We start from the raw sequence: 26,817 nt of genomic DNA, 5'->3' as shown, positions 1-26,817 counted from the left end.
TTACAAACAAGCATAAATATGAACAAACAAAACTAAAATATTATATAAAAAAAACTCAAAAGCCCAACTAAAAAGTGATTAACAGAAAAATCTCTAATTCTTGAGAACTCTATTTACAATTTTATAACTCTCTTTTAGGTTTTGCTTGGGCAAGAAGCCTTGTTGGTCTCCACTGAGTTCTACATTGTGTTTGACATATGATTTGGAGTAAGTTATGAATTTTCTTCACGGCAAGTAGTGTACCAAAATAAAACTGAGTACATGAGTATAATCCTTTCAAAATAAAATTCAAAGAATGAAGAAATAAATATGTATTAAATTTAATGTGACAAAAAAATGAATGGGATGGGAGCACATATAATGAAACGGATCGGGATGATTTATAATTATTTGTTCGATTTTAATAGAATTTGGACAAGTAATTGTGAGAGATTACATATACCACTTATGAGACTTATCTGACCAAATAAAAATTACGATGTCAAATTACTTATTCAGTCAGATAGGTTTCATAAATTATCTCTTATAATTACCTGCTTAAATTTTATTAAATTCAAATAAATAATTATAAAGCATTCAAATTCAAATAAAACAGGATGTTCCTATGCTGGTCGTTCGTCAATTAAATTCATTTTGCAGCTCCGAAACAATAAACATGATCGGACCCACGTCACCAAGGCCAAAAATCATAAATTGTGGTTCCCATGTTGGAAAAGGTATTTATCGAATTTAATTGGATTCTGTTCTGCACAAGTTTAAATGCACAAATGGGCATTCTTTTAATGCTTTCAGCTTTTGCATCCTATTTCTCTAGGTTTTCTTTAAGATTTTGTTTGGTATTGCAATTTTGTGAATCAAAACGTAATTTTAAAGAAAAAAGAGGTATATATATATATATATATATATGCTTTCTTTAAATTATCATTTAAGTGTTAATGTGCTTCTAAATTATTAATTGTGTCAATATTTTTCCTAAACTATCAAACAATGTCAATGTTCTACAAATGACAAAAGAAACAATTCATAAAATTATAAAAAACAAAAGAAATAAAAAAAAATTAAAAATAATTTTCTTTTTAAAAAAACACCAAGGTTTTTCATTTTTTTTTTTGTTTTTCTTAGATTTTGTTTTATATAATTTTCAGTTTGAGCCATCCCGTTGGATTTTTATTTTTCTCGTTTTTTTTTTTAAAAAAAAAATTCTGCTTTTCCAAAAAAATAGTTTTTTTTTTTTTTTCAATCTTTCAAAAAAAAAAATTCATTTTTAAAATTTTATTTTATTTTATTTAGTTTTTTTTTTTTTCAAATTTATTAAGATATATTTGCCTTATTGAAACTTTTTTAACGTTATTTTTATCTTTTTGTTAGCTTTATGAGCACATTAACATTTTTTTGATAGTTTTAGAGGGTGATATTGACACAATTAATAGTTTGAGAGACACATTGACAATGAAGTGCATGATAGATTGAGGGGGTCAGGGTATATGTACTTTTTATAATTTTAAACTAAATTACAAAGAATTATCAGTCCGAAGTGTTTTTTTTTTTAAAAAAAAATTGAAAACTTTAAAAATTTGTGTTTTCAAATCGTGGCTAAGACAACGCGTTTTTAAAAACGTATAATTTTAAAAATTAGATTTCAATTTTACCAAATACTTAACTATATTTTAAAAATTATATTTTTAAATCATACATCTAAAAATATTATTTTTAAATCTCATTTTTTAAAAATCACAAACTTAAAAAGACTCTAGGATCACAATTGTAGATCCCAATTCCGCCCCCCAACCCCAAGTTTCCTTCATTGTCTCATCACTCAGATTAGTCAATGCAAGTACCACCTAACTAAGGGAAATGAAGTCAAACGTGAGTTATCTTCTTTCTTTTCAACCATGCGATTGCACGTGCTCCGCCCACCTATTAGGGGCATTGCCGCGGTGGCCAGTGGGAAACTAGTCCGGATAGCGCGATGAGCTGAGTTCTTGTTTATTAGGACCACCCAAATTGCACCAACGGACCATTTCAAACTAATACATTTGTTAAGTGTTGTTGACATAACACAAACTATTTCTTACGATCGTAAGGGTTTTTGAGCACTCTTTTTTTAGAAATGTTAGGGGTACCAAATTTTTTACCAAGAGATAGGTACCAAGATGATGTGGAGCTTACTCATTGGAGATAATCAAAACAATTAATAAAAACAAATGCAACAGATACCAATTAATAAGCTCCACATCATTTTGATACTCATCTCTTGGTAAAAAATTTGGTACTTCTAGCATTTCTCCTCTTTTTTTACGAGTCGCTTTTCAAGGGTGGGTTGTATTCGGTGGCGGATCCAGGCTTGTAAAAATGGAGGGGCCAAATCGGAAAAAAAAAAATTTGAGGAGGCAAAACTAAAAAATTTAAAAAATTAGGGGGTAAAATTTTAATTTTATTTGTTTATTTTTTTTTTTGTGAAAAAAAAAAAAATTTTAGGGGAAAATTTTGGAGCTGGCCCCCCTAGCCCCAATGTAGGACCGCCCCTAGTTGTATTTGGTATTTGTATCATTTGGTACTAATATTTAACATTATGTTATGAGTTTGAGTCACAGAAGAGGCGGCCTATTAGATATAGCGGACAACTGTGAACATTGGATTCGAAAGGTAAGGGGATATATGTTACGATCTTAGGGGTGCGTTTGAGATCACGATTTAATAGTTAAAATGTGCGATTTTAAACCAAATCGAAGAAAATAAATCGTTTGAGAATTACGTTTTTTAAAAATTTCGATTTGAAAACAACGTAGAAAACTGTTTTTCAAATCGCAGTCAAGGGGTGATTTTTGAAAACGCAAAATTTTAAAGACCAAACTGCGATTTTGTCGAACACTTAACTGCGTTTTTAAAAATTATTTTTTCAAGTCGCACATTTTAAAATCGCTATATTTAAATCACACTTTTTAAAATCACAAATCCAAACGGACTAAGTGCCCTACTAGAAGAATTTCAAGCTAGATGTTTTTACTTAAAAAAAAGTTAGGGAAAACCATACTTGCTTCCCTCTAACTTATACCTAATTTGTAATTACCACACCGAACCCCGAAAATTATAGACCGTGTCAAATTATCAAACACTTTCAATTTGACTCCTTGGTTAGCGTTTTTCTGTTAACTTGAACAAAAAAACACATCAAGTGAGTCATTGAGAAGTAGTGTTATATGCACTACATAATAATGCAACCTTTTTTTTTAATCTACTTTTTGAGGAAATATATATATATATCCAAGAATTAAAGCGTAAAGAAGAGGATGTTTTGGTCTGCTTAAGGCCTTCGCTTTGTTTACAAAGAAAGCAACAAAGCAATAATTCTATAGCTTTGCGATTTTGATATTTTCCCTTGAACAGCAAACCAACAGATACAAGCGAAATGACAAGTCTTTCAAATTGGATAAAAAGAAAAGATGGTTCAACAGTGGACCCTGGTCCCCCGATTAGAACTGTCGTAGCCATCTGATTTATGCTCATCAAAATTAAACAGACGGATCGGAGGAGTGCAAGGGGTTTTTATTCAGATCGACAGCTCATTCTCAATTGCCCAGTAGTTTCGTACTATGATCATATCCACTCGTTGTTCGATCGCCATGGAAATTGTTCTTCGTTTAAACAAATGCGCAGAACCCATGAATATGTTTTGGATAATATTAATATATGACGCACACAACACTTAGTTATAGTTTTTGGAAATTGTTATCCTCAAAATTAACTACTAAAACAATTGGTTTAACGGGTTTTGTTTCAGGAAGAGGGACGGGGATCCCGCACAATGAAGTTGTAACACTTGGGATTAAATAATTTTGGTTTTTTTTTTTAAAAAAAAAAATTTAAGACTTTAAAATAAATTGGGGATAGAAAAACTTAGAATGCGTTGGAATGAGTTAACCACAGTGAGGCCCAGAACCACATGGGCTCGATCGACCAAGTTATTAGGGTTACGTGTCATTAGGATTTGGGCGGGAAAAATCAGCGGCCAATATTAAAATTTAACGATATCAATCAACCGTGAGAGCGCATCTCCACGTGCGAAAGCTTTGTGGGTTAGGTGGGACGTGATGGGTTTCCGGGACCCTTTTTCTATTTTACGTGGTGATGTTTGCCATAGGCCTGTACAGGCCAAGATAGTACTCGTCACTATCTATATTACCTTTTTTCTTTTTTCTTTTTTTACTTTTTTTTCTTTTTTTTTTTAATAATAAACAATATCAAACTATTTTTATTTTTTATATTAAATCAATAATTTTTTATTATTATTCAAATAAAAAAATTCACTACAATACAAATTTTTTTATATTTTATTATACAAATTATTTTTACTTTATATCACATCATTACATTTTACAAATTTTAAAATTAACAACTCACTATTCTATTATATACAAGCATTTGCCAAACACCACCACTATTTCCAACTGAAAATTTTGGCATCTTGATATCATTTTGGCATGCCAGAGCATCATCTCATTTTCTCTTTTCTCAATCCTACTTTGGCAGTTTTTCTTTTTCGTATCCTAAGGCTGAGACGGAACTAGACAGTCTAGACTTCAGCTTGGGGGTTCAAATTTTTGGAAATTCCTTTAAAATATATTTTTTGGGTTAAATACTCATTTAGTCCATGAGTTTTTAAAACTTTATTTTTTAGTCATTGAGTTTAAATTTGCATCACAGATGATACATCAATTTTGGGAAATGACCAAATTAGTACCTCGGTTAACTTCTCCGTCCAAAAACTAACGGTCCGCCACGTGTCAACCTCAAAAGTTGACACGTGGCACTATATAAAAAAAATTAAAAATTAAAATATTTTAAAATAAATTAAAAAAATTAAAAAAAAAGGGGGTGGCCGAGCCACCATGGGGGTGGCCGGCCACCCCCATTTTGGCCAGGGAGGTGACCGGTCGGTGGGATGGTTCGGGCACCCCCTGGACAGAAAAAAAAAAAAAAAATTCCCGAAAGATCGGTTTTGCCCTTGGGGGTGGCCGAACCACCCCCAAGGGCCACGGGGGTGGTTCATCGGCCGGTCTGGGGGTGGCCGAACCACCCCCGTGGCCCTTGGGGGTGGTTCGACCACCCCAAGGGCAAAACAGGAAAAATAAACCCTAAAATTTGGAGGGTTTGGCCCTTGGGGGTGGCCGAACCACCCCCAAAGGCCACGGGGGTGGTTCGGCCACCCCCAAGGGCAAAACCGATCTTCCCGATTTTTTTTTTTTTTTTTTTTTTTTTTTTCTTTTTTCTGTCCAGGGGGTGGCTGAATCACCCCATGGGGTGGTTCGGCCACCCCAGACCGGCCGGCCACCTCCTTGGCCAAAATGGGGGTGGTCGGCCACCCCATGGTGGTCAAGGGGGTGGCTTCCTTTTCTTTTATTTATTTATTTTTATTTTTTCAATTTTTTTAAAATTTTTTAATTAATTTTTAAAGATTTTTTATTTTTTATTTTTTTATATAGTGCCACGTGTCAATTTCTGAGGTTGACACGTGGCGGACCATTAGTTTTTGGACGGAGAAGTTAACCGAGGTACTAATTTGGTCATTTCCAAAAACTGATGTATCTTCTGTGATGCAAATTGAAACTTAAGGACTAAAAAATAAAGTCTTCAAAACTCAGGGACTAAAGGAGTATTTAACCCTAAAATTTATAAGATGGTCTTAAAAGTTAAAACTCTCTCACTGAAACAGTCTTTTTTATTGTTTTATCTTTTATATCAAATTTTTTGGTTTCGCCAGGTGTAGCAACACGCCCTAAAATGCAAGGGAAAAGGCGGGAATTATTATAGTTACCGCGAGACGCTATTACTGTATCATTAAACAATTAATGTGGCAGAAAATTGGTAATAAATTTTTATTTTTAAAGCTATCTTATAGACATATCAATAAAACTAACCATAGCTTTTATATCATTAATTAACAACAATATAACATAAATACAATCATCATGTACAAAGTCACTACAACACGCCGCGCTAGGCATCAATACAACACAAGGACAAATTGACTTAGTTTAAGTCAGTACCTCACCAACTAGCCACTTGAAGTACTCCATTCGGTGACATCCAAATTCGCATTCGATCTATGACATCACATGATAAATATTACTTGCAATCAAAAGCAGTGTCTATGTGATTGTGATGTCACCACAATAACATAAACGAATGTATATATATGAGTCTACACTTAATAATATAAGTGTGTACTGATTTAAGAAATGAGCTATCTTTCTAAGTTTCTACTAAGAGTTTACCATATGTTAGTTTGTAATTGGCTTTATTCTGTTGGACAAAATCATTTTTTTGTAATGATACTTTTAAACAGGGATTTCTCTATTCAGAGTGCTTCCAAAAGATTATGCACAGTCTACAAGTCAAAAAAATCGGATCCCTTGCAGCCGTCCAGACGACGTGATATACCGTCCAGACACCCAACTGTCCAAAGCATCATCCGTCCGGACGATGAGAACTTTCCATCCGGACCTTCCTCTGTGTCGAGAAGCTTCGAACTGCTCCAGCTTGCATAAGTTTGGACGTTTCAGCAGCACGTCCGAACGACACTCAGTGTTTGACCAGCTATGAGATTTCCTTCAAAAACACAGATATGGGAAGATCGCTGCAACCATCCGGACGATGTGGATTTTCGTCCGGACGCGCTCATCCATAAGGCAAGTATCGCATTCAAAATCCAGACGTCCAGATGTCAGTCTTCATGGTCTGGACGCACGAGCTACTGATATGGAAATTGCGTGCATCTGATCAACTGTCCGGACGACCATTCCCTTGGTCCGAACTTGTGAAGCCTTAATATGGAAATTGCGTGCAGTTGGTATGCCATAATTATTTTTCACTCCCTATGGTTTAAAAAGTTCATGGGAGGTCCTCGTGGTATGTAATAGTTACAAATCGATCCCTGATATCAAATTCTGTTAAAATTTTTAACAGATTCCGTCAAATGCCACGTCAGCGACACGTGTCGCCATTTTCTGACGCCAGGGATCGATTTGTAATTATTGCATACCACGAGGACCTCCCATGAACTTTTTAAACCATAGAGAGTAAAAAATAATTATGGCATACCACAAGGACTAACGGTGCAATTTTTTTTTTTTTTTTTTTTGAGATTATAAAATGCATATTTGTGATATCTGCTGTGTTGAGATTATCTATTTCTATATTTTTGTGGACTTTATTGTGATATTTTCTGTTTGTAATTATTGAAAAAGTCTATTTTACTGCTGTTATAATGCCGGATTTTCTATGTGAACTAACAAGAATATTTCTTTTGGTTTATTATTGGTAAATCTTGTTGGTTAATTTTACAGAATCATGTTTGCCGGCAGTCCACAACGTAGAGTCCGACAAAGGACAAAGGGAGATAGGGCAACCCTTCGAGCAAAAATTATGGACAGACCAGTCATTGCCGAAAGAAATGTGCTCCGATCAGACATCATGGTGGCTCCTCTTGACAGTATCCACAACACTATCTAGACCTACCACTGGGGGTATCTGCACAACTGTGCCTGTGTTGTGTACATCAAGCTGTTCAGATTATTCTATGCCTTCCTCGAGGTGGTTCAGGATGATGACCGCGGGGTGGTGCTTCAGTCCACTGTGGATGGGCATACTATCACTATTGATCTCAGATCATCAGTCAGTTCATAGGAGTGCCTGTTCTCTAGATCTCTGGCAGCTCGTATAATGAAATGGTCATACCTCATTCTTCTGGATGATCTTAGAGAATTTTTTCATGCTGTTCCCCAAGGAGAGGAGCGCGCCGCCACCATCAGGATTGGTGCCTTATCTGCCCCACACCGCATGCTAGCCAAGATTGTCTAGCACAACCTTTGGCCCGTTGTTAGGCGCAGTGACTTGATATTGAAGAGGGCCCAATTTGTCTATGCCATCAATCTTCGCTTGCCTTTATGTTTGTGCAAGCATATTTTAGGCGTTATTCTAGAGGCCCGTGATGGGGGCAATACCGGTCTTCCGTTTGGCTGCCTGCTCAAGCAGATCATTCTACGAATAGGCATCAGTATTGCTGGCGAGCTGAGGATGAAGATCCAAGACCTTATCAGCAAGCAAACCCTGATGAAGTCCAATGCTCAGCTGCGGCGAGATGATTAGGATGATGATGTGCCCATGTCTCCTCATATTTCTGTAGGAGTACCAGATGTGGCGTCCTCTTCACAGACTGCTCCACGACCTCAACATGATGCCAATTATTCCCAGATTTTAGAGGCATTGGCAGCTATACAAGGGGGTATGAGTTCCATGCAGCTATCCATGTCATCTATGCAGTAGTCCATTTCTGCCATGCAACATGAGGTTCACTCAATTAACCTCCGTATAGAGCAAAACCAGCTGGATCTCGAGGAGTGCCTCAAGCACCATCATCCGTCCAGTAGTGATGATGAGAACGATGCCTTGATGGCAGATGCATCCTGATTTTTTTTGTTTCTCTTCGTTGTTGTTGTTGTTGTTGTTTTTTTTTTTTTTTTTTTTTTTAATGTATCTTGTTTTGGATATTTTGTTAAACTTGTTTAAAACCTCCTGGATTATATTACTCTGTTTACCCTGGTCTTTCTGAGACCTTTAGGTGGAGTAATTTTTGGTGTGTTTGCTTCTTATTACTTTATTTTACCCTTTGTCCTTTTGTGACAAAAAGGGGGAGTAATTATTATTTGGACCGAAATTGTATTTTTAACCGGTCAAGTGATTTTTGTCCCAGAATGGCCAAAAGGAGAGTTTGTTAGTTTGTAATTAGCTTCATTCTGTTGGAAAAAATTACTTCTTTGTAATGATGCTTTTAAACAGGAATTCCGCTATTCAAAGTGCTTCCAGAAAATTCTACACAGTCTACAAGTCAGAAAAATTGGATCCCTTGTAGCCGTCCGGACGCCCAACTATCCAAAGCATCATCCGTTCGGACGACGAGAACTTTCCGTCCGGACCTTCCTTTGTGTCGAGAAGCTTCGAACTGCTTCAGCTTGCATCCGTCCGGACGTTTCAGCAGTATGTCTAGACGACACTCAGTGTTCGATCAGCTATGGGATATCCTTCCAAAACACAGATATGAGAAGATCGCTGTAACCGTCCGGATGATGTGGATTCCCGTCCGGACGCGCTCATCCATAAGGCAAGTATTGCATTCAAAATCCAGACGTCCGGACGCGTGAGCTATTGATATGGAAATTGTGTGCATCTGATCAACCGTCAGGACGCGCGAAGCCTTAATATGAAAATTACGTGCAGCTGAAGTGCGACTGTCCGGACGACAGGGCACCGCCGTTCGGACGTGGCTCAAATCAGGAAAGAATTTCAGCGAAATTTTGGAAAGCCAATTGCACAGTTGTCCGTCTGAATGCCCTTTTTCTACTGTCTGGACGGCGCCTAGATTTTATCAAGCCAGACGCTCATTTGAACCTGCAACCTATAAATAGAGGTCCTTAGGCTTGAGAACTGCAAGAATTCGGTATTGAATTCCTTAGTGCTTAGAGAGTTAAATTGTGAGGTTATTGTGCTGAGTAAGTCTCTCTAAAGTCATTGATGTGTGTGCTATTGTTGCGCTGATCTGAAGTCTATCTTAGGATTGACCCTAAGGTAAATGATTCTATTGAAGACCCTTTCAGGTAGGAGATCTGGTTGTAAGACGTTTGTGTTAAGTTACACGTTAGAGTACAAGGTACGACCATTGCATCAGGGGTATGTGAGTGCTACTATTTTGTAACTAGTCTTGTTTTCTGAATAGTGGATATTTTGGATTTGGCTGCCCGGAGTGGTTTTTCTCATATTGAGTTTCCACTTTGTTAACAAAATTCTTGTGTCTTTTATATTCCACATTGATATTATTTTGTTAACACTTTGTGCACACACACACCAGCTTTATATTAGATGTCATTTTAATTTTTCACCATATAACAGTTACCTTTGATTTTACAAGACCTTTAAACCATTTCCTTTTTATCTTTTTACCTAAGGTGGTAAAGCTCGGAGGAAGGGGCGGACCCACGTCTTGGGTGGGGGGGACGAATGTCCCCCCAAAATTTTGAAAAATATCCTTAAATATACCAAAAAAATAATTTTGTTCTTTCAAAATGATATTTTTGTCCCCCCAAAATAATATTTGTGTCCCCTTTTAACTTATTTTTTTTAGTTTTGCCCCATCTTTTAACACAAAAAATCTAAAATACCCCATTCATTTAATTTCCTTCCATATTCTAGTTGGCTTCTAACTAGAAACTCAATTTGATTTAGGACTCTGAAAATGAAAAAGAAAAAAGTTTAATGGTTTGGGTTCTTTGAGTAGTTATTCTAAGTGAAGTCTCTAACCAACAATCAATTTTTTGAGTAGTAATTTTGTAGTCATTTGGGTGCACAATATTTTTTTTGGCATCACAAGTTAAATGGTTTAATCATTTATGATTTCACCATTGTTTGGCTCGACTCATAGCATTGTTATTTGGAGCTTTAAGGGATTGTTAGGAAAAAGAGTTTACGATCATAATTATCATTTTTATTGGACCCTATAGATTATGTTTAGTTTTTATTTTTATTTTTTATTTTTTTTTAAGCTATTATGCTAGTTGTTTATACCACTATGTATTTGTAATGCCATGAGATTAATGTTAGAAATAATTTAAACACAAATTATTTTAACCTAACATGCGCAGCGGAAAAATAAAACATAGAAGAGTTTTTAGGCATACCTCCGGCCATTGTTGCTCAAGCACTTCTTCAGAACTTCTAGGAATAAAATATGAGGGATCTTCTAACCTATGCCTATTGCTTGATGGCTGTACTGATGGTGTACACAGGCACTCTATTTATAGGCTAGGTTAGGGACCCTCAAAATGGTAAACACCGTATTTGTTTCCTTCCATCAAGGAAACAATATCGTTAATTGATTTTAAAATCAATTAACCGATTCCATATTTACGGTAATCTAAATTAATAGAAATAACCATAATACCGATTCCATATTTACGGTAATCTAAATTAATAGAAATATCCATAATGCCGTATATGTTTATTATTAAAATAATAAACATAGTAAACACCGTAAATGTGATATAAAGGCCACAACCAAAAAGGAATAATATATATACTACATTCTCCCACTTGGACTTTATAACACATGACCATATGGTATTAGGTTCTTTAGTTTTGGCCAATCTTTTATGGAATCCTCCAACTCAGTTAAGAAGTGTTTCACACGAATCATGGCGGTAAAACCATTATAAAAGTAGGTCGTCCCTTCCATGTATCACAATGTAAACCACTCCTTACATGAGTACCTTATGGATAATCAAGCTTTATGAATGAACTTTCTATAAGTCATTCGGGTCCAACTTTATTTATCCTCATGGATAAAAATAATAAATGTGCACAATAAACTTTATTACATTAACTTTATGTCTATAGATCAAAAAGAGTACAAAGTGAATCAACAAGTCCCATATGGTCCACATGACCTTTAAACTGTTTTACCGGTAAACCTTTTGTCATGGGGTCCGCAACCATTGATTCTGTACTAATATGCTCAATAGAAACTTCATGTCTCTTAATGTTATCCCTAACACTAAGATACTTGATGTCGATGTGCTTACTTCTGCTTCCACTTTTGTTATTCTTAGAGAAGAAAACTGCAGCAGAATTATCGCAAAAGATCTTAATGGGTCTTGCTATTGAATCGACAACCTTTAGTCCACCAATGAAGTTTCTCAACCACAGTGCCTGTGTAGTGGCTTCATAGCATGCAATGAACTCTGCCTCCATGGTAGATGTAGCAACTATAGTCTGCTTGCTGCTTTTCCAAGATATAGCCCCTCCAGCTAGAAGAAAGATATATCCTGAAGTAGACTTTCTGCTATCTACACATCCAGCAAAGTCTGAATCTGTATACCCAAAGACCTCCAAACTATCAGTGTGCTTGAAAGTCAAACTGTAACCCTTGGTTCCTTGCAAGTATCTCATGACCCTCTTGGCAGCTTTCCAATGTTCTAATCCTGGATTACTTTGGTACCGTCCCAGTATTCCAACCGCTAATGCAATATCAGGTCTGGTGCAGACTTGAGCATACATCAGGCTTCCCACCGCAGATGCATATGGGATACTTTTCATCTGCTGTTGTTCCAACTCATTTTTGGGACACTGGTCTTTACTGAATCTTTCTCCTTTAGAAATAGGTGCCACACTAGACTTACAGTCACTCATCTTGAATCTCTCTAAAACCTTTTCAATGTAGGCCCTCTGAGACAGTCTTAATACTTTCTGTTGTCTGTCTCTGTGAATCTCTATGCCAATGACATAAGAGGCTTCACCCAAATCCTTCATTTCAAAGCTTTGAGAGAGTAACTGCTTAGTTTCATGTAGCAAACCTAAATCATTGCTTGCAAGTAAAATATCATCTACATATAGGACTAGAAATATCACTTTGCTCTCACTGACCTTAAGGTATATACATTGATCAACAAGGTTCTCAATAAATCCAAATGAGGTAATAACCTTGTGAAATTTAATATACCATTGACGGGAGGCCTATTTTAGTCCATATATAGATTTCTTCAACTTGCAAGCTCTCTTGCTATCATCATCAAAGCCTTCAGGTTGTTTCATATAAACCTCTTCATCAAGATCCCCATTCAGGAATGCTGTTTTCACATCCATCTGGTGTAACTCTAAGTCAAAATGAGCTACTAATGCCATGATTATCCTAAATGAATCCTTCTTTGATACTGGAGAGAAGGTTTCATGGTAATCAATGCCTTCCTTTTGAGTGAAACCCTTGGCCACAAGTCTAGCCTTATATCGTTCAACATTACCAGAAGCATCCCTTTTGGTTTTGTAAACCCATTTGCAGCCTATGGCTTTAGCTCCTTTTGGTAAGTCAACGAGATCCCAGACTTGGTTTTTAGCCATGGATTCCATCTCTTCCTTCATGGCATCGTACCATAGTGTGGAGTTATCCCCACTCATGGCTTGTGAAAACATACTTGGATCATCCTTAGGTCCAACATCAAAGTCAGACTCTTGGAGGTATACAACATAATCTGTAGAGATTGCTGGTCTCCTTATTCTAGAGGACTTTCTTAATTCTACTTCCTCTGTATTTTGCAATGGGAGAGTAGACTCATTCTGAACCTGTTCTGTATGAGTTGGTTGTTCTAGAATTGGTTGTGGCTCAGGAGGATCAAATTGATCTCCCTGTTCTTCATGAGCCGGTTGTTCTAGAACTGATTGTAGCTCAGGATAATCAATCTGATTTTCCCTGAATACAATCAATCTTCCTCTGTGAGGAGGAGATTTGGCCAACTCTCGTGCTTCCACTAATTCTATCCTTTGTGGATGAGCACTCCCACTAGGTTCAGCATCCTCTAGAAACTTTGCATTTATAGACTCAACAATCCTAGTACTGTGAGAAGGACAGTAAAACCTGAATCCCTTTGAGTTTACCGCATAGCCAATAAAATAACCGCTGGTTGTCCTTGGGTCAAGTTTCTTCATGTTCGGATTGTAAATCCTCACTTCAGCAGGACAACCCCATATGTGTATGTAACTTGGTTTCCATCCCTTCCATAATTCAAAAGGTGTCTTGGGGACAGCCTTAGATGGAACCCGGTTTAATACATACACAGCAGTTTTCAAGGCTTCACTCCACAAAAACAAAGGTAATTTAGAATTACTAAGCATGCTCCTGACCATGTCCATAAGTGTGCGATTCCTTCTTTCTGCTACACCATTTTGTTGTGGCGTGCCAGGCATTGTGTATTGAGCAACAATACCTTCTTCTTGAAGGAATTGCGCAAATGGACCGATCATTTGTCCCTTTTCTGTGTACCTGCCGTAGTACTCTCCGCCTCTATCAGATCTCACGATCTTGATTTTCTTTTCCTTTTGCTTCTCCACTTCCACCTTATAGGTTTTGAAGGCATTGAGCGCTTCAGCCTTGTCAGTTAGGAAGTAGAGATACATATATCATGTATGGCCATCAATAAAAGATATGAAATATCTTTGACCATTGAGGCAGGGAGTAGAAAAAGGTCCACAGATGTCTGTGTGTATGATTTCTAGAATCTCAGAACTCCTTCTGGCACCTTTAGTGGTCTTGTTGGTTTGCTTTCCCTTTATGCAATCCACACAAGTACCAAAATTAGTAAAGTCAAGAGTTTGTAAAACTCCATCACTTACTAATCTTTTGATTCTCTCGATGGAGATATGTCCTAATCTCCTGTGCCATAGCCAAGCGGAGTTTTCATCTACAAGGCTTCTCTTTATGCCAATATCAGTATGCAACGATAAATAACTGTTCTCAAAGTTGGGATCTAAAGAAAGTTTGTATAGACCATCAATTTTTATTCCACCACCAACAAAATTATTATTTCTAAAAATACTAAAAATTGAGTTAATAAACCAAAAACCGTATCCAAATACATCAAGTTTTGAAATAGAAATTAAATTTCTAGAAAATGATGGAATATAAAAAACATTCTCAAGGTCTAGTACATAACCAGTTTTCAAAATAAGTCTATAAGTCCCAACTGCTACGACCGGTGAGAACAATTTATTTCCTGAGTAAACACGTTGCTCACTTCTTATCGGCTTCCTTGTTTTGAGAAATCCCTGCAATGTATTCACAATGTGGATTGTAGAACCAGAATCAATCCACCATGTATTGCAAGGAGCCTCAACAAAAAAAGATTCATGACATACAAAAGAGATGAGATTACCTTTCTTTTCCAGCCATTTAATGTATTTCTGGCATTCTTTCTTCATGTGCCCCTCCTTCTTGCAAAAGAAACAAGCATCCTTATTGCCTTTGAATGACACCTTGTTTCCTTTTTTGGAGTGGTGGGCAGCCTTGCCTTTCTTAGTCTTTGCTTTAGCACGAGCAACCAAGTGAACACTTTCTGGTTTCTCATGTTTCAATCTCTCTTCCTCTTGAACACACATGGTCAAGAGTTCATTAATTGACCAGTTATCCTTATGTGTGTTGTATGAAATCTTAAAGGGACCATACTGAGGAGGAAGAGAGTTGAGAACCAAATGGACCAAGAAGGATTCAGAAATCTCAACCTCAAGGGACTTTAATTGAGCTGCTATATCCCTCATTTCCATGATGTGCTCACGCACACCTTTGGAACTATCGAAGGCTTGACTTGATAGTCTCTTCATTAGAGTGCTGGCCGTGGCTTTAGTTGAACTCACAAACTGTGCTTCAACGGCTTTCAAAAAGTCCTTAGCCTTAGAACATTCAGGGATAGAACCTCTAATGCCTTTGGCAATGTGAGATTTCATAAACATTAAGCTGAGGCGATTGGATTGCTCCCACCTTTCATGTTTAGCTATCTCTAATGCTGTACTGGTAGCCGTTAAAGCGGGTGGTTCATCTGTCCGGAATGCCAAGTCTAATTCCAAACACCCTAATGTAAAGAGTAAGTTCTCTTTCCATTCAGCAAAATTATTGCCATTGAGTTTCGGAACATGAAAAGTACCGTCAAATAATCCAGCAGGTATAGCTGCAAGAACCAAGGAAAAAACAAAACTACTTAATTGCTATGAAGTGACTTTAATTTAAATCAGCCAATGCTAATTTAAATAGTAAATTTCAACCTACCTGTGGGCAAAGGTTGCATCACGCATGAAATTTACTCTTTATTAATAAGACTAAACCAAATTTGAATATTAGTAAGCAAAATCCTCCGTACCTGTGGGCCTAAGAGAAATTTTTCTTCTAATATTAAATTTGTTATCTTATTCTAATTAAGTCATAAAAATAAAAAACCTTCCCTGTGGGGATAAGTAATTAAATTTATGAATTAATTACAACACGATGTTAATATTTCTATATGAAGTTCATATGAATGGTCTTGATGCAATTATTATTCAAAATTTTGGACGCTGTGGCTCTCCAAAATTATCATAATAATTGCGACTTCATTAACATCTAATGACTTTATAGATGCCCACAAATGACCCTAGGAATAAGACAAACTAACACGTAAATGAGGTAAATAGCATTCTCCAAGGTGCAAGCAGATGAGCTCCCAGGAAAGTGAGGGGGGTCACACCGGACACACTTAAATCCCAAGACTTTCCTTGCCAGAACTTTCCCCGACATTGCATTCTTAGATAGCGCCATAAACCCACACTAACATATTAGGTTTTGCTAATTATCCCTTAGGTCTAGGCATCAACCAATTTATATAATTATACAATCTTGTATCAAATAAACAAATTATTTCAATACACAATAATTTAAACCTTAAGGTAAATAAAATTGCATTAACGAGAGACAATAAACATATAGCCCAATAGTTCATCATGTAGCCTTAAGCCCCTTTACACTTAGTGAACCAAAACCCCATAAGGCCCCAGCCCTTTTTTTTTTTTTTTTTTTTTGTTGAACAGGCCCAGTTCTGGATTGGGCTGACCCACGGGTCAGCCCACTTAATGTCAGGTTGGGTTCTGGATTGGGCTGACCCGAATGGGTCAGCCCACTTGATGTGGGGTTGGGTTTTAAACCCTACCCATATAATAACCCGACCCGACCCGACATGTTCTTTTGGGTTGAAACCCTAGAAACCCTAGCCACCACCCTTGCCGCCGCCAAGCCTGCCGCCGCCACCCTTCACTCCTGATGCGGCGGCCAAGATAGGCCGCCACTGTGATGAGTCCGGCGACCCATATGGGTCGCCGTTTGCTGGAGAAGCAGCGGCCATAAGGCCGCTGCCTGGAGCACTGTCGGCGACCCATGGGTCGCCGACTTCTGGAGAAGCAGCGGCCTAAAGGCCGCTGCTTGCAGCGCTGTCGGCGACCCTTGGGTCGCCGATTGCTGGAGAAGCAGCGGCCGAAGGGCCGCTGCTTTAGCGCTGTCGGCGACCCTGATGGGTCACCGATTGCTAGAGAAGCAGCGGCTTGTAGTGCTCTTCGGCGACCCAAAGGTTGCCGATTACTGGAGGTGCAGCGGCCTTTCGGCCGTTACTCGCGGCGTTGTCGGCAACCCTTGGGTCGCCGACTACTGGTAATGCTCGTTGACAGGGGGGAAATTTTCGGGGTTTTTCCAACAAGGGCAAAGGGCAATGTTCCAATGAACAGTAAATACATAGCATAAACGATGCGTTTCATCACAGTATGTAGACAAAAGGGCAATACTCAATATTGCAATTCAGAACCAAAATATTGCAATAGTGTGTAAACAAAAAATGATGAACAATAACAAATAAAATAAACTTGATTCAATATTGACAACAGAAAATATTTGATTCAATATTGATAACGCATAGTAAAATTATATGCTAAGCAAAATAGCACAGAGGCTGGCTCTGATACCACATGTTAGAAATAATTTAAACACAAATTATTTTAACCTAACATGCGCAGCGGAAAAATAAAACATAGAAGAGTTTTTAGGCATACCTCCGGCCATTGTTGCTCAAGCACTTCTTCAGAACTTCTAGGAATAAAATATGAGGGATCTTCTAACTTATGCCTATTGCTTGATGGCTGTACTGATGGTGTACACATGCACTCTATTTATAGGCTAGGTTAGGGACCCTCAAAATGGTAAACACCGTATTTGTTTCATTCCATCAAGGAAACAATATCGTTAATTGATTTTAAAATCAATTAACCGATTCCATATTTACGGTAATCTAAATTAATAGAAATAACCATAATACCGATTCCATATTTACGGTAATCTAAATTAATAGAAATATCCATAATGCCGTATATGTTTATTATTAAAATAATAAACATAGTAAACACCGTAAATGTGATATAAAGGCCACAACCAAAAAGGAATAATATATATACTACAATTAAATGTAAGACTTCAATGCTTTTATTTAATATCAATATGTACAAACACAAATATATAAAGATTTTAAATATTTATATGCTTTTGTATTTATGCAAGTCTGTCTCCCAAAAAAAAAAAAAAATTCGTCCCCCTTCACCATAAATCCTGGTTCCGCCCCTGCTTGGAGGCAATGACACTAACTGCACTTAAGTTCTACTAAAACTTTTTTATTCAAGAAAAAAAGTTTAAAATTACGGTTTGAAAAAAATTTACAAATAGTTTTTAATAATAATATAAAAAAGCTCTTTTAAGTTTTTTCTAGACAATAAAACTCCAATTTTTTAACGTAATCTCGAACCAGCTATTACCCTTACAAAAACTAATTAACTTTTATATTTGCAATTGGAAGCATGATGATTGATGAGCCACTTTTTATTAAGAAGCCCCATGTAATGTAGTGATGATAAATTATATATGTAGCTATTGCATTAACAAGCCATGACGATTGTCCTCCAAAGCACGTGATCGATCACCTCGTCCTTGATAACTTGCATGGCCTTTTCGCAGTTCGCATGCAATGTTTTAGACTTTTTAGTTGATTTGCCAAAACGATGACGGACGAACCATGTGGGCCTCTGGTGGTAATTTCGCTCACATGTAGTGTTGAGTTAGATCATGGCCATTAAATTTCACTATTTATAACCACCCCTTCTGCCATTGCACTCATCAATCATACACTTGTAAACATGGCGCCCTCCATTTCCATTTCCATTCTGGTGATAGCATGGGCTACCTCTATCTTGATCTATGGAACCCATTTGGATACCGCAGCTCAGTTTGTGGCAGCATCAGAAGTAGAAGCAAAGGCTTTGCTGGAGAGTGGATGGTGGAGTGGCCACACCCACAATACCTCGAGTCCTTGCGAATGGTATGGTATTACTTGCAATGCTCGTGGAAGCGTTACAGAGATCGCCATCCACTTAGCTGCAGGTTTCTATTTGGGAAAGATGTCAAAACTCAACTTCTCTTTCTTGCCAAATTTAGTCCGCCTTGATCTATCATATAATAATCTTCACGGGAGCATTTCACCTGAGATAGGTTCTTTATCCAAACTCACCTATCTTGATCTATCCAACAACAATCTCACCGGTAAGTTGCCTCTTTCACTTGCAAAGCTAACCCAATTGGAACGGTTTGACATTTCTTCTAATCAAATCATTGGACCGATCCCTTCATCTCTTTGGCTTTTAACCAACCTCACCCACTTGAAGATGCATGAAAATCAAATCAGTGGTTTCATAGCACCAGAAATAGGGATGTTGAAGAGTTTGACCAATTTGGATCTAGGTTATAACATGTTCATCGGTCCAATCCCTTCCACTTTGTGTCATTTAACTAATTTGAAATATTTGTTTCTTGATTCCAATCAAATCAATGGTTCCATTCCCCCAAAAATATACAAGATGAAGGATTTGAATTTTTTGTCTCTGAGGAATAACAACCTTAGTGGTCAAATCCCCTCCACTATAGGTCATTTAACTAATTTACAAATTTTGGAATTGAGTCGAAATCAAATTAATGGTGCGATCCCCGTAGAAATAGGAAACTTGAATAGTTTGTTGGCTTTGTATCTCTATCATAACAATCTCATTGGGCATATCCCCACTCAGATCGGCAAACTTCATTCATTGGTTAGTGTTAACCTTAGTCATAACTTTCTAAGTGGAGTAGCACCAATTGAACTTGGGACTGTGGACACATTATGGCTCTTGGATCTCAGCTACAATAATCTCACAGGCCACATTCCCCATACTTACGTTTCTATTAAAAAACTCAACTTGTCATACAATTCTTTAGAAGGTCCAATTCCATATGGTTATGATCAGTATCATACATTCGACACATTAATTGGCAATAAGAATTTGTGCGTTATTTTTGTGTATTTCCCTCATTGCCTTCCAGTTCCAGCAAAAAACAAATCAATTGCAACCTGAGTGAATTTTTTTGTTCCCATCACCATTTCCATTGGATTCTTAGTTCTTTGTGGCTTTTTGATCATCAAAAACATTATCTTGTTGAAGCAGTTGGATTACGTTTATCTCTTTTAGAGTCTTGTTGACAGCAAATAATTAAGTTGTTGAGTCATAAGTTAGATGGAGGTTCAGGTTTCCTCGAAAATCCTATCAATTTATTTTTCATGTTTTAGTTTTTTATCCCATGTTACGCAGGCACCTAACATGTATTATCTTATATTCCTGTCTCTAATGCAAATCTTTTGGAAGTATTCATGTGTGTAATCGATCTCTCTCTCCCTCTCCTTTTTTTTTTCTTCTAATTCTCACATATATCCCGTGAGTTATACAAAAATTTAAAGGATAAATAAGTATTGACATGAATGATGATAAACTATTGCAGTCGAATGTTAATTAATAGATATCGAATCAATAAAAAACATACAACTTAAAACAGAGTGCCCAAGTTGTCAAACGGCCTCCGTCTAAATGCCAACTTTATCAAAGAACGACCTATCGTTTTATACTGCCTGGTTTGTCTAAAAATGCCATGTCATGGTGTTATTCTGCAATTCGTCACAACTTCATGTCGTTCACTACAGATCGTCAGAAGCATCATCTCGTTGAAGCAGCTGGACATAATTTTTTATTTATTTATTTTTAAAAAAAGGGACAGTAATTTATACTGCCCGCAGGTTTAACAAAAACCACACTGTACACAATATGATTAGCAAATTGGTTCAGAAGACAGGTAAAGCTTTAGCCAAATGGGGTTCAATTTTTTTTTGAAATTCCTTTAAAATATATAATTTTTATAAGATAGCTTTGCGGCAGCATCACAATTATCTTAATTCTATCCCTAATTGTAATTAACTTTATTTAGTGTGCGATAATCGACACTCTCATCAATCATCATGTTTTCTTACCAAGAGAACCGGTGAAGAATACGAGCTTGGATTGCTCTAAGTAAATTTGGCGACCATTTTAGTATGAGTAAACCTTTGGGTGTGCTATTTTTTTTTTTTTTTTTTTTAAAAAACTATCATCTTTAAAATTGTGAATACAAAAAAGAAAATAAAAAAAAAAGATTTTTGAAATTATATTTAGACGATTTTAAAGAATAGAAAAAAAATTGAAAAAACATGTTTGGAAAGATGAGTTAAATTGAATAAAATTAACAGTTCATGTTTGGTGGGTGATAATGTATTCTTTGTATACAAACAGAAGATCCCACGCGACCACATCTTCCATCTGACCCAACAGCCAAGCAAAGCCTCGATTGCTGCCACCCAAGACCCATGCCCACCTCGTGTCGTAGCCAACAATCGAGACAGAACCAATCACACGGTCTGCACCACCAAAACATCAAGCATCCCAGACTCGTCGCTGAGCACAGAACCATCACGCCTTTAGCCCAAAGCCCAAACAGCCCCATGAAAGTCGACCCATTTTACTCGAAACCCACAATGCACGAAGGAGAGAGACCACGTCAACCATGAGTCGTCATCTCTCCACGACCACAGCTTCATCTATTGTCTCTCATATCACACCCAAATCAACGACATATAGCAGCACTTCGACCACCACACAGGTTGAATGAGACCGAATAAAAATAAGGAAAAATTATATCATTAGTCTACGTGGTTGGTCTAAATTACAAATCAATTTAGTATTAAAATTAATTCAGAAATCCTTGTGGTTGACTTAATTTACAAATCGCTCTATGGAGTCAAATTTTGTTAAATTTTTTGACAGATTTCGTTAAGCGCCTCGCCAATACCAATAAAATAACGACACATGTCGATCATAATAAAAAAAAATAAATCTATTAAAAATATAAATAAATAAAAATACACTAGTGGATTATATGTTTTTGGGCGCCCATCGGTTGGAAAGCCTAGCTGTTACCTTTAGTAATGTTTTACACTGAATGGCATGTAACCATTGATCGGTTACATGCTAAATAGCGTGTATAAAACACAATGCGCCAGGATATCAAATTAGAGACAAAAAATGTGTGGGTGGAAAACCATGGCAATAGTTTTGTGTGCAACAGAAACCTTTCTCTCTCTTCTTGAATCTCTGGGTAATTAAGGTGAGGCTCTTAGACTGGAAAATGTGTGATTTGCTCTTGTAGCAAACACCACCAGGAGTAGAAATTATTTGAATTTGAAGGCATGGTGAAAATGGAAACCAACGTGATGCTATACAACCAGTAACAATTTCGTTCGATTTCGAAGGAGAGTGGAACAATAACACAGACGCCCAAAAATCGAAGGTGAGAGTGCGTATGGGAAAAGGAGTTCATAAGGGGATTTATTTGAAAGACTGAGAGTAGGAATGCGGTTAATGATATGAGTTGCGGTAAGAGCACAATCTCTCCTAAACATTAAGGGAAGATTAGCTTGAAAACTCAGAATATTCAATAAATGTTGGTGTTTGTGTTCAACGATAGAATTTTGTTGAAGTGATTCAACACTTCTTTGTTTGTGGATGACTCCTTTTGAAGAGTAAAAATTAGTCATGTTAAATAGAGCCCCGTTATCTCATATGAAACATTTGATTTTGAGATTAACTTGTGTTTCAACCAATGAAAAAAATATTGACCAATTAAAGAACGAGTTTGAGATTTGGACTTGATCAAGTATACCCAAGTAATTAAAACGGCTATGATCATCAATAATAGTGAGAAAAATAACTAATGCCACTTGTAGAGTGTTGAAGAATTATTAACCCATATGACAGGTGGACCTAGTATGTGCACTTGGGACCTACCCCCGGTATGTGCGCCTGGTACCTACCCCCGGGTTGGTTGGGCACAAGCTAGATAAATGGGGAATGCCTTGGAATTGTACAAGGTGGAAATGACTAAGATTCTCTGCATTTATCAGAATCTTTAACACTTATCAATCTAGTTAAATCAAGTCAGAAATCATATCAAATGTCAACATAGAGTCCCGTGCCTCACATGGCATTAGAAGAACATGAACAATCATTATTAAAACAAGACTCCTCCGTACCCCAACCACTAAAAGGGGCTTATATATATATATACACACACACGCGCATGTGTATGTGTGATATCAATAAATGGGGTATTTATTCTATATCAGATTATTTGCTCTATCCCTTTCTTCATCCTCTTAGGACTCTTTACTAACTTGAGCGTCGGAGGAAGCTTCTCCGGCCAACTCCCGGTGGGCCTTTGCTATCTTACAAGTTGCCAACCAAAGGGACGACTCCGATGCTGTCACGTCATTGGACTGAAAACTGCATCAACATAGAGCGAGTGGAAAGGGACCCAAATGTCACATGTACCATGTCAAAAACAGAATGAGAAAATTACTTATAGCAAAAGAGAGTTGACGTTGTTGAGCCAAATGACATATATTACAATGATTATGTGACTCACATGAAATAGAAGGAAGTAGATAATGTAACAATTTTATTCGAGATTGAGACAAATGTCCTAATTGAAAATTACATGTATCGGCCGAAACAGTTTTGAAAAATCCAGTAAACAAAGTATTAACAGAAGGAAAAATTGTAGCATGTGACTGAGGATTGCGTTTCTCTGGTAGCAGCTCATTTTCTGGAGTATGCAGCATCAACTAGAACAAGCCACCATTTGAGATTGAGAAATTCAAATTCCAAAAATGCTTTACGATTTTAAAAAGGAGAAATTATTTTACAAAAGTTAAAGAAATTTTTTCGGTCAAACCAAATTTTTTCGTTGACTAATATTTTTTGTCACCAAATACCGAAAAATACGAAATTGTTACCCTGTACAAAATGAATACTCTGTAAAAAATTTGATAATTTTTGCAACAGAGTATTTTTAAAATTATGATTTTATCCTCGATTAAAAAATTATTAAAACAAAAATAATATTAAAAAAGGAAAAAAGATTGGTTTGGGGGTGGCCGACGTGGGTGTTATTTTGAATAAGGTTTGTGATTTTGATTCGGAGCTTATTATGGGTGTTGTGTTTGCGTTATTGAGGTAAGTGGAGTTGTTCGATCATGTTGTTTTTGTTGTTGCTTGAAAAGAATGAGAAAAATGTAAAATTAGCGTTTTGGATAAAGTGGGGATTTTGATATTATAAAGGATGTTTTCATGTTATGTGTTGGAGTATATTATGGAATACAAGAATTAAAGCTAGAGATGAAAATTTGTGAAAAGTTGAGTTTGATCCTTTTTTCTTTTTGTTGGAGATCGTAGCGGTTGGCGATTGAGACCTGAGATGGTGGCCAAAAACTCGCTGGAATCGGTGGCAGCCGGTGGCACTGACTGGAGTTGATGGCGGTCAGAAATGGTGAACAGAGATAGGCCTTTAACAATAAGCCAAAAAAGTTGGGCAAACAATGGGCTAAAATGGGAGAGAGCTAACAGAGGGTTCAAATGAGGCCAACAATGAGCCTTAAATAGGCATGGGTCTTCAAAGAATATCACAAATGCCAAATAAACTGGGCCAACAAAGGGCCAAAAATAGGTCTGAGGCAACAACATGACCAACAATACACAAATAACTTGGCCAACAAAAAGCCGAAGTATGAGCAACTTTCGCCTCATTTTGATATATATATATATATATATATATATATATATATATATATATATATATATTTTTTTTTTTGAAATATCCAACAACAAAGCAACGAAGTTGCTAGAATCAAACCAAACAAAAGCAAAAAATTCTCACCTAACATGAAATAGAGTCATACAGATCGATTTTTTCTCTAACATCATTTGAAAATTAGAGACAAAATAGTAGAAGATAAAAAATTGAAATTGAAATTGAAATCAGATCTGATGTAGTTTTTAAGTAGAGAATTTCATGAAGTGCTGCTATCTTGTTCAAATAAGACTGTCTTATAATGCCTCAATGGCAACCGCGATCAAAGCCCGTTCGAACAAAATTGTCCTAGTATGCTTCGATTGCAACTTGTTTAAACAAGACTGGTACAGAATGCCCTGTTCAAACCTGCATTCAAACGAGACAATCTGAATTGAAAAACAAAGAGAGAGAAATTCAAATAGGCTGGAGAAAATTAAATAGTCTTTTAATCCATTATGAAAGGTGGGATTGATAAGTTGGGGATTTAACGGATTAGGTTCAAACTAAATCAGGCGCAAGTTATTTTAAGGTCGAAGGAGACTAAGTAAAGCTATAAGGGTACTTTTCAAAATATAGCCCTTGTTTTAGAATAAGTGAGATATGCGACATGAGGACGGAAATGAGAATGGTAGATTGGAAGAGTTAATTAGTTAAAGGAACTAAAGGATTAGAATGTATTTGAAGACTAAGGTTGTAGATGGGGTCTCTCAAACTAAAGAAAATCATGTAACGTGGTTATAGATTGAGAAATAAGAACTCCAAGAGGGGCATATATTTGAAGCGAAAGGATCACCAATATGCTGCAGTTGTTAGAATAATTATTCTTCATATCGTTATATTTCTTATTAGGTTTTTTTACCTTTATAGGATTATTTCATTCCTAATGTATTCTAGGGTTAGTCTATGGTTTCTTGACCACTACTCACAGTCTCTCTATAAATAGAGGTCTGTTGTAATACAATATTATTAAGACTCAATACAATGTAGTCCATTATTCTCTTCTGCTTTTTCTCTTTCGCCCCTTCTCTCTTTCAATATATTCTCCAATATATTTAACAGCAGTGAAGCTAGCTAGGTATAAAGGAGAATTATGTAACAGTACAAGGGTTTGGTCGACGTTTATGATTTCATGCATAAAATAATTTCACAATTTCTCATCATACATAATGCTAAGAATCACCTTGGCTTTTTTGTGAAAAACATTACATAGTTTCCTACGTACATATATAAAATGTCCCTGCAGGTCGTCGTTCATAAAAATACTTCCACAAATATAAACATGCTTACCCCAGTTACATAATTCTCCTTTATACCTTCACCGCAGCGTATTCTACCATTTTTGGTGATCCTTTCGCTTCAAATATATGCCCCTCTTGGAGTTCTTATTTCAAAATCTATAACTACGTTACATGATTTTCTTCAGTTAGAGAGACCCCCCCATCTAAAACCTTAGTCTTCAAATACATTCTAATTCTTTAGTTCCTTTATCCAACTCTTACCAATCTACGTACCATTCTCATTTCTGTCCTCATGTAGCATATCTCACTTATTCTACAACAAGGGCTATACTTAAAAAATAACTCTTATAGCTTTACTTAGTCTCCTTCGACCTTAAAATAACTTGCGCCTAATTTAGTTTGAACCTAATCCCCTTAAATCCCCAACTTATCAATCCCACATTTCAAATATAATGGATTAAAAGACTATTTAATTTTCTCTATATCCCTATTACAAAACTTATCTCACTTAAAACCTTAAAGGGGAATCTCATGGGCCCATGGCAGCAATTTCTGTAATACTTCAAGTAGTATTTGTTCACTTGATCCAATTATTACACCCAAGGGAACATTTTGACAGTCAAACTTTCTAGTTTCTACCAAAGATTTATTTATTTATTTTTTTTGGGTTTATTATCACAATTGTGTTTTAAGGTGTGGAACAATTTTGGTCGAGAAATGCTATATGTTTCTCAAGAAAATGAACATGATTCGGATACAAGACCCCCAATTCATATACCGAGCTTTGGGTTTAACAGCTAGCTCCATCCTCTGGGACCCCAAGCGAAGGGGTGGCTGTTAAAAAAGACTACCAGGTATGCAATCAATAATTTTTTTTTTTTTTTTTTAATGTAAAAAAAAAGTGAATAATGCTATATATTATATGTTCATCCCACTCGGTTGATGTGGTGGACAGTATCCATCGGTCTTTGTTAAAAATATTTAAAATCAATGAATACTATTGCATTAATCCAATAAAATAAAAATGTAATAGAGGCGTGGTATCTAATATTACTCTTGAAAAAAATTGTCTGCACAAATATTATATATATGTGTTACATCAATTCTTTGTAAGAATAAGGTCTC

General features: G+C 36.5%; 1 protein-coding gene across 1 annotated transcript; it reads right to left on the bottom strand.

Moving 5' to 3' along the window:
• Nucleotides 1-14,608: 14,608 nt before the first annotated feature.
• Nucleotides 14,609-16,742, bottom strand: LOC133873329 (uncharacterized). Its single transcript, XM_062311049.1, has 3 exons — nucleotides 16,619-16,742; nucleotides 14,838-15,539; nucleotides 14,609-14,643 (listed from the first exon to the last, which is right to left on the bottom strand). The coding sequence occupies exons 1-3, from the start codon at nucleotides 16,740-16,742 to the stop codon at nucleotides 14,609-14,611; spliced, it is 861 nt and encodes a 286-aa protein (XP_062167033.1).
• Nucleotides 16,743-26,817: the final 10,075 nt, after the last annotated feature.

This window comes from Alnus glutinosa, chromosome 7 (assembly GCF_958979055.1).
Source record: "Alnus glutinosa chromosome 7, dhAlnGlut1.1, whole genome shotgun sequence".
Classification (NCBI taxonomy): Eukaryota; Viridiplantae; Streptophyta; class Magnoliopsida; order Fagales; family Betulaceae; genus Alnus; species Alnus glutinosa.
This window is presented reverse-complemented; position numbering and strand designations above follow the sequence as displayed.